At 37.5% G+C, this 8,090-nt stretch overlaps 1 protein-coding gene across 3 annotated transcripts; it reads right to left on the reverse strand.

Moving 5' to 3' along the window:
• Window positions 1-178: 178 nt before the first annotated feature.
• Window positions 179-6,894, reverse strand: LOC126834317 (dystroglycan 1). 3 transcript variants are annotated; one of them, XM_050566142.1, is made up of 17 exons: window positions 6,688-6,894; window positions 6,162-6,339; window positions 4,894-5,088; window positions 4,672-4,800; window positions 4,476-4,598; window positions 4,253-4,408; window positions 3,896-4,180; window positions 3,696-3,815; window positions 3,398-3,621; window positions 3,178-3,315; window positions 2,733-3,111; window positions 2,463-2,669; window positions 2,161-2,331; window positions 1,765-2,076; window positions 1,299-1,661; window positions 960-1,212; window positions 179-875 (listed from the first exon to the last, which is right to left on the reverse strand). In XM_050566142.1, exons 2-16 carry the CDS (start codon window positions 6,330-6,332, stop codon window positions 964-966), a joined length of 3,222 nt encoding a protein of 1,073 aa, XP_050422099.1. In that variant the 5' UTR covers window positions 6,333-6,339; window positions 6,688-6,894; the 3' UTR covers window positions 179-875; window positions 960-963. The 3 variants fall into 3 exon arrangements, with proteins under 3 accessions (XP_050422099.1, XP_050422101.1, XP_050422100.1); XM_050566144.1 differs by lacking the exon at window positions 179-875 and having other exon boundaries at window positions 886-1,212; window positions 6,688-6,842; XM_050566143.1 differs by lacking the exons at window positions 179-875; window positions 6,688-6,894 and adding an exon at window positions 6,403-6,507 and having other exon boundaries at window positions 887-1,212.
• Window positions 6,895-8,090: the final 1,196 nt, after the last annotated feature.

Consider the following 8,090-nt stretch of genomic DNA (forward strand, 5'->3'; position numbering starts at 1 on the left):
CAAATGAGTAATTTTATCTTATCGGTAAAAAATGTACACAGAAAAATTGATCAGACTCGTAACTCGCAATAACTAACGCCAATTTTTTTGTAATTATCAATTCAAATTTAATTTTTAAACAATTAATAAATATGTTTAGAAACATTACGCTAGTTATTTTATAATTAATTACAAATTCACGTATCAACAAATATCGTTTACTACAAATGCCGTGTCTCAGAAAAAGACAATATTATTAAAAGCTCTACGCTAAGGAAATACTTTTTCAATAAACATTTTGTTTAGCGTTTAAATATACTAATGATTTTATATTATTATTATTATTAATTATAAAACACAAAAAAAAAAACCTAACTTAATACGTTTATAAATTATGTTTATTGCAATTTGCATACGATTTTTATTTATACAATAAAATGTTTTTCTTTTGTTACTTAAAAATTATGTTACACGTCGATTACAAACAGTTTTAAAACGGTATAAATATTTTAGACATTATATAATGATTTGGGACGAAAAAAAAAAACACAAACTTACAAGTTATATTTACTCGGAGCTAAATAGCTAAAATAAATACGATTTACAATCGACACACGTTGCTGCGGCAAAGTTTACAAAACAGAACGCGAGCGAGATACTTTTGTCGTCGTAAACGATACTACAATACTAAAATACTAAGAGAGGAAAATTGCACGCATTGTTATAATTCAGGTCCTATCTGTACTTTTTTTAAATAAAACCGATTACAAAAAAAAAAAAACGTTAACATCAACACCATTATAATAATATTACGTTAATTAATTTGGGCAAAAAATAAAAGTATATATATATATATAAATATGTATATTTGGAAACTTTTCGGTTCCGTGTAATGACTAAAAAAAAAAAAAAAAGGAAGTAATCAGTCAAATCGATTTACGAAACCAATTTACAAAAAAAAAAAAACTAAGTTATCAGACTTGTTTAAGGAGGAACGTAAGGTGGAGGTTTGCGATATGATGGTGTCGAGGTTGGTTTTGATCTGTGGTTGGAGCCAACGCTCGAGAACGGCGGAGGCGGCGGTTGGTAAGGTGAATCTTCGGTGTCGGCCAACAACGCCGTCGTAGCCATAGGAGGTGACCTCTGATAGTCCGGCGGCGGCAGCGGCGGTTTTTCTTCTCTCATTATTATCGGAGTTTTGTTTGTCGGCTCCAGTCTCTCGTCCATTTCGTCCTGTTGAATAAATAACGAGTTTTTAAACTAATAGTAGCTAGAGTGCAATCTGGATCAAGTCGTTGACTGGTTTATTATATGCGTACCTGAAATATCACGGGAATACCGCGACTGCGGAAACTTTGTCGGTCGTTGTCGCCGATTCTCAGTTTAGACGACGGGCGCCGTCGATAGAGCAAACAAGCCAGTATGCCAGCGATGAAAATCATGATTAAAATAATAATGGCCGGCACAAACAACGTTGAGAAATACTCTTCGGTAGTGTCGAACAGGAGTAAAATGTTGTCGTCGCGAGGCGAAACTTTCCGAGGCGGTTTTGGCGGCCGAACTTCTGTCAGTCCGCCTTCGCACATGCCGCTGGGTACGACATGCGCTCCGACCACATTGAACGACGGGCTCATGATTTTGGCCACAGCGTCGGTCAATTTTTCTTCTTCGCTCAGTATAACCTAAAAAAAAAAAAAAATATATATTATACATCACTCTAATTTAGTAAGTAGTTTAGCTTTAAAATAATAATAATAATTATTAGTAATTATAATATTGCCCCACTTGTCTCAGACGGAGTATCATGTTTTCGTCGCATCTGTCGACTTCCAAAGATTTATTGTACCACGTAACCATAGTCATGCCGTTTACAAGGTTCACGCCGAGAATAACAATGTTCGATGTCGTTTCGTCTTTGAATAGTGTAGCCAGGTGTTCGACAAAAGATTTTTTTAACAATGCCGAATTATTGAATTCTCTGTATTCGGGAGTTTTGAACACGATATCGAATTCGGCCGTCGGCATAGGTTTGGTAGCGTTGTGTATGGACACCACGAGACTGTCGTGGTTGGATTTGCCCTCTCGATCGGTGCATATCTGAACAATTTTGTTTCGATAGAATATATAAATATAATATTATACACCAATTACGCGACAAATATTGGTGTTTGAAAAGCTTACGAGTTGGTATTCGGAAAAGTTCTTGTCCCCCCACAATGGAATTCCGTAAAATTCTTGATTCTTAGGATCAAACTGTAACCAGCTGTTGGGCGGAACAGGTGAGCGATCAATGGTCATCAACGATAGTTTTAGTCTGTGTGAAGAGCTATCTTCGGCGTCGAAAAATGTGTCCTGAAAAATGTTGAATTACATTATATTAATGCGCTACAATTACATTAGATTATTATTTATTTAATGGGGGCTTGAAGCACGATTGAACAACCCTATTAAGCCGAAAAACATATAATATCATAATAGCATACATCAGGCACGACAAACGATAACAGTTGTCCGTAAGTGGCATTGATCAAATCGACTGGGTTACGCAACACAGGTTCGAAATTCTGACTCGACGGTGGCGTGATGGAAGCGCAATTTCCCAAACCTTCCCAACTAACGTCTTCCAGAACGACAGTGGCACCGAAAGGTTTTGAATATTTTGCTTTGTTGCCTTTTTCTGGTTTTAAAATCTGAAAAAGTCAAATAATAAAATGAATGGATTGTGTTAGGAGAATAACAAAATAACAACATACACTAATAATTTGAAGTATTTGATCGTTGGGGCATGTATTTCGGGGCAAAGTATCGTTGGTCCATTTGAACTGTACGCTAGGTCTATCTTTATTGGCAGTTAACATGCCCGGCTTTGTACAGTTCAACACGGTGATGTTGTTGGCATCGGTGGAATAGATGGCAGCGATTTTTTCGATAATGTCCAAACTCCAGTGTACCGGACGAGTCCAAGCCAACGAGTCGGATTTCAGTCGCATTTGCAAAATTATTTGATGATTAATGGCACGCAAATGAGGCAACTGTTGTACGACAAGGTCGAGCGTGTTGTTGACGCCGAGACCTGCAGAATCTTGCGCTTGAATAATTACTTCCCATTTCGAAACGTGTTCCTCCAAAGGTCTGAAATTAACGGAAAACGATAATAATACAACGTAACGACAATCGACTAGCAACAATGTGACGTACAATGCGACCAAGATTTGATTTTCCGTGTCAAATTCTACCCAAGACAGCAGGGCGGGATCCGTGTTCAACAAAGACAGCTTTAAATTTTTCGAACTGCCGTCTTCGTGGTCGTAGAACACGTTGTCGGGAATAGCGTACCTGTTAATTATTTATTAATACAACACGTTAATAATATTGCAGACAACTCGAAACGGTTTGACGCCGCCGTCGTTCGTCTTACTTCAACGGTTTTCCTGCAGTGATCGCAAGTTTGGGAAGTTTGTATTTTATAACTGGCGGTGTATTGGCAGAATCAGCGTTCGTCGCAGTCGACATTGTTGTAGTACTTATAGCGTTGCCATTCATCGCTTCTTTTAATTTGTCCGTAGGAAGAGCAGTTGTTTCGCCAGACGCACTCTCATCGATCATAGTCGTGGCAAACTGTTCACCCATGTCGACAGATTCCTGTAAAAATAAAAAATAATAATTAAAATCCATAATTTGACACTATTCTGAAATATCTGTTTTCGAAAACATACGGCGAGTTGTGAAGTAGTAGGCGTGGACGACATGGATTCAAAAAACGTCGGGGTCGGTTGAATGTTATCATAGGGTCTTGCCATATCGTTGGAATCGATTGAAGGCAAAACAATTGCTTTCTAAAAATAAGAAATATTGTATTATTAGTTAGTATAAATAAACTGTACAAATTTATGATTTAGTCAAGCAATATACTTACCAGAACGGGCGTAGAATTAATTACAGATTTTTGTGCGTCCAACACATTTTCGTCACGACGGTAATGTCTATGGAGATGGTCCGTATCGTACTGGTCGGGTAAAAAGACCGGCGAGGGCTCGACAAGCGTTTTCCTCGTATCCGGAACGATTTCATCATCGTCGTCGTCGTCATTATCATCGTCGTCGTTTTCGTCATCGGTATCGTTTTCTTTTACGCCTTGTTTTGTTTCATCGTCGTCATCATCGAAATTGGCAGCTATTTTATCATGTTTTGTCCCACTCACCTAAAATTGAATTAATATTACACTTGTTAGTTGCGGCCATTTTAATATCGTATTAAAATAATACAAGCGTACTTGACGACGCCCTCGTAGGGGATTTAACGAGTTCACTAGTCTATAGCTGGTCACCGGGAGTTGCAGTACTTCGGACAATGTTCCGTCCACGGCGTTACTTTGCATTTGACGAACATGATCAATGTGTTCTTGCCAAATATCCTCTCCGCAGCCGACCTGAAAAGTGTGTCGTATAAATTAATATCGCGTTACAACGGACGACCATTCGATTAGATTGAATTACCTCCCATAAAACAAATGACGTGTCGTTGAATTGATGCTTTTTGTGTTGCGGTCGTTCGGACGTTACTATGTTATCCATAAGCCACGACGATACGCTCTCTTGAGGTACTAACAGCACGGCGTCCTGTAATAAGTTTAATTTTAATAATCATTTTATAAATGTATATAAAAAAAGTACGTAAATGAAGTAAACTAACTTGTGGAAGACTTAAGAATCCGGCGAGATTTTTAAGTGCGATAAGTCGTTGCAGAGGTTGTATGCTTTTGAAATTCATACCAATAACAAGACAAAGAAGTATGGAGTCTTTATTGTTTTTGCATCGTTTCTAAAAAAAAAAAACAAAGGCAAATTACGATCAATTTTTCAATAAGTTGTGGGTTGGCTTTGTAAGACATCCCTTTTAAAATGCAACACTCACATTGTTTCGAACGTTTTTCCATTTAAGAGGCGCAACTCTAATGTACGCAACGTCAGATATCATTCTTCGACCTTTGTCTCCGGCACGTACCAAAAGACCGTCACGGACATCTTCGGGTCCCGGTATGCCTTCGAGTTCACCATTCTCGCCTTTCACTAACCAGCTCGGAAGACCTCCGCCATCTTGGCCCAAAAACTAAAAAAAAAAAAAAAAAATACAACAATTATATTTTTATAATAGAATTGAATAAAAAATATGTTAGTTACGGTTGGTTAGGTATATATATTTGTTTAAATACAAATTAATTTAGGCGTTCAACAGTTTCGGAACAATTTTCTTCGAGACATTCATATCAAATTGAAATGTTTGATTATTTGTTGAAAAAGAAATAATACAAAATTCAAATTGATACAACACAATAGTGGTGATTAAATAGATTTGTGTTTTTTTGTCAATATTACGATTAAATGTTAGAGAATTTTATCAATACTGATGTTCAAACAAGTATTGTTATACTTAAATAATAATATAATCATAGCCATAGTTTGTATTAGGTACAATTACAGCAAGTACACTAACACAGAGCTGCTAAAATACTTTGCATACTGGCTACATTTCAATAAATTCAAAGACAAATGCAGTCAATCGGGGTCACAGCGTGCCTTTAAAACAAGTCAACATCTTTGAATATAAAATTGTAGAATATATTATAAAAATTGAAATTAAATAAAACGTTGGTTGTTTCAAAAATGGTTTAAGCCAATGTGGTAAAATAACCGGCATCTCTAATGATGTTTAATTTACATACTGATTAGTAGAGTGTACTGTAAATTAATTTACTGATAAGTACGATCAGTTTGTCAAAGGTTTGTTTAATTAGTCGCAATATTATAATGCAACTGATATTTTATTTATCACCAGCTTAGCATAGCATAGTATAACGAAAATATGTTAATTGTGAAATTAATCTATTTAGATCAAACAATGCTACTAAATATAGTTATGATATTATTACTTTGTGATCATCATTACCAACACAATTGCTATATTATTATAATAATATAAAAAATATTTGTTTTCGTTTACCATTGCCTTTCTCTGTACAGTTTCAAGTAATTGTCAGTAAAGGAAAAATAAATATCCAAATTTGGGAACGGCACCAGTAAGTGACTTAATCTTTAATTTTTAACCCAGATTGGATGTTACAGATTTATTATTATATTTATAATCAATTTTAGATTGCGATAGAACGTCGTCGATGTACTTACGTCGATTGGGCCGGCGCTGTCGACAAACAAATCGTGGGGTATTTTGAAGTAGAAGAGTTTTCCGACCGTGGCCACCGGCTCGGGTATGCTCCACCATTTGGCCTTAGCGTCTGCGGACTTGTGCGCGGACGCCAAGCAACACAAAACCCACACAACAACAAGACCCTTCATTTGGACACTGCAACAAAACAGATATGGCACAGCGTTAGCGACGGACACCGTAGACGACCGGCCAACGTACCTATGCAGGTGGCTGTGGCGGGACAGGAAAGCAGGACATATGGCAAAATGTGTGTGCCATGGGCAGACTACGGGACGGGCCCGGGGTGAAGGACCAGAAAGCGATTAGAGGTATGTGAAAACATAATAAAAAAAAAAAAAACACAACCACCCACACGTCTAGGTGGACGCCAGCGGAATATGTTAGCCGTTTGGCCGTTTGCGGACGCCCGAAACGCGGAAAAGGTGTCCGGACCGGCCGCGCGGCAAGGGAACGCGTTAAATGGACTCGATCCGTCGGACTTACTGTTGTGGCACGGTTACGGGACGTGGAATCGGCGAAAAACTGTAAGGCTGTGCAGACAGCCGGCGCCCGTGCGGCCTAACGTCGCTCGATGATGGTGGCTGCTGCTGCTGGTGCACGTCGGTAATCCTCTGGCCGCCGCCGCCGTAGCAACAATAATAATCGCATATTTTATAATAACATCAACCGTATGGTAAAAGTGACCCGCGGGTCGCGAGTAGGCGGAAGTGGCGGCGGTGGTAGTGGCAGTGGTGGCGGGGCGGTGGTGGCGGGAGTGGTGGTGACGTACTCGATAACAAGTATATTATTATTATTACAGCTATTATGTATATATATAGTATGTGATTGTGGAGGGGCGTCGCACACACACACATACAGCGCGCCATCTGAGATGTATTACGGATTCTTGGCGGCGACGCGAGCCGTTCAATAAGGAGCCTCATCGCAGTCGACGGATGAATCAACGTCGCCGGTGTAGATGGCGCCTGGTGTATTGACAAGTCCCACCAGAGTCCTGCTATCGTCACGGTTGAAGTATACAGGTTATTGCATAATACCTATGGTCTCGAATGACGAATAATTATTGTTATCTTCAGAAATAAGTACCTATTTTTTGGGTTTTTCCTCGATAATAAAAATGTTTGACTACAGATTTTAGAGGAAATTGTATCTAGGCTATAGCCCCCCATTCTACCTTTGAAAAAATGTAAATTTTTCTCGATTTTAAATGGGAAGGGATGAACTTTTCAAATTTTTGGTTGAACAAAGAACATTACAGGAACGATTTCTGATCTCAAGAGTTGCTATACGAAGAAATCGGTTCAGTGGCTTAAAAGATATATCGTGGGTACAGACACAAAAATATAAAAGTTTAAACACATCATTGTTAATACAATACCTTCTCGGCTATCGCATCGAAGCTAAAATGGCAGCGTAACGTGATATCAATTTTACTATATTATACTTTACTATTTTACTATATAATTTACCGTGTACTTAGGTAGGAAAAACACACGTTAATAATAAAAATGACAATACTTATATGCAATTACTATACATTATTAATCATATTGGGCGATATTAAACGCAAAAATAAATATTCATAATAATAAACCCTTTCCTCTAAAAGGGATGGACATAATATATAATAATACTATAGGTACATAGTAATTATATTGTCCCATAAATTTTTGCTCCTAAGCATTGGACAATAAAATAAATCCAGTTTTGTTAACTTGAAAAAACATAAATTATTTGTTATTACATTTTTTTCCCTTCAAAATAATCGATCAAACTATGCATATTGTCATCGTTAATTACTGTGTTAAGCTCTTATGAAATGTAAATATTATTATGATTTGTAAATATTTGTTTTATAAAACATTGTTTTAGCTAACTTGCGTTTC

Source organism: Adelges cooleyi, unplaced genomic scaffold (assembly GCF_023614345.1).
Source record: "Adelges cooleyi isolate 19-005CV unplaced genomic scaffold, UGA_ACOO_1.1 ACOO_flye_CR_arks_rails_tigmint_CR_PRNA_21, whole genome shotgun sequence".
In the NCBI taxonomy this organism is placed as follows: Eukaryota; Metazoa; Arthropoda; class Insecta; order Hemiptera; family Adelgidae; genus Adelges; species Adelges cooleyi.

What these genes read in the sequence shown, in the direction of transcription:
- LOC126834317 (XM_050566142.1), bottom strand. Translation starts at nt 6,332, where the DNA reads ATGAAGGGTCTTGTTGTTGTGTGGGTTTTGTGTTGCTTGGCGTCCGCG. An exon ending in GGAAAAACGTTCGAAACAAT is followed by an intron (nt 4,801 to 4,893) that starts GTGAGTGTTGCA and finishes TTTTTTTTTTAG; the next exon opens with AAACGATGCAAAAACAATAA. An exon ending in AATCAAATCTTGGTCGCATT is followed by an intron (nt 3,112 to 3,177) that starts GTACGTCACATT and finishes CGTTAATTTCAG; the next exon opens with ACCTTTGGAGGAACACGTTT.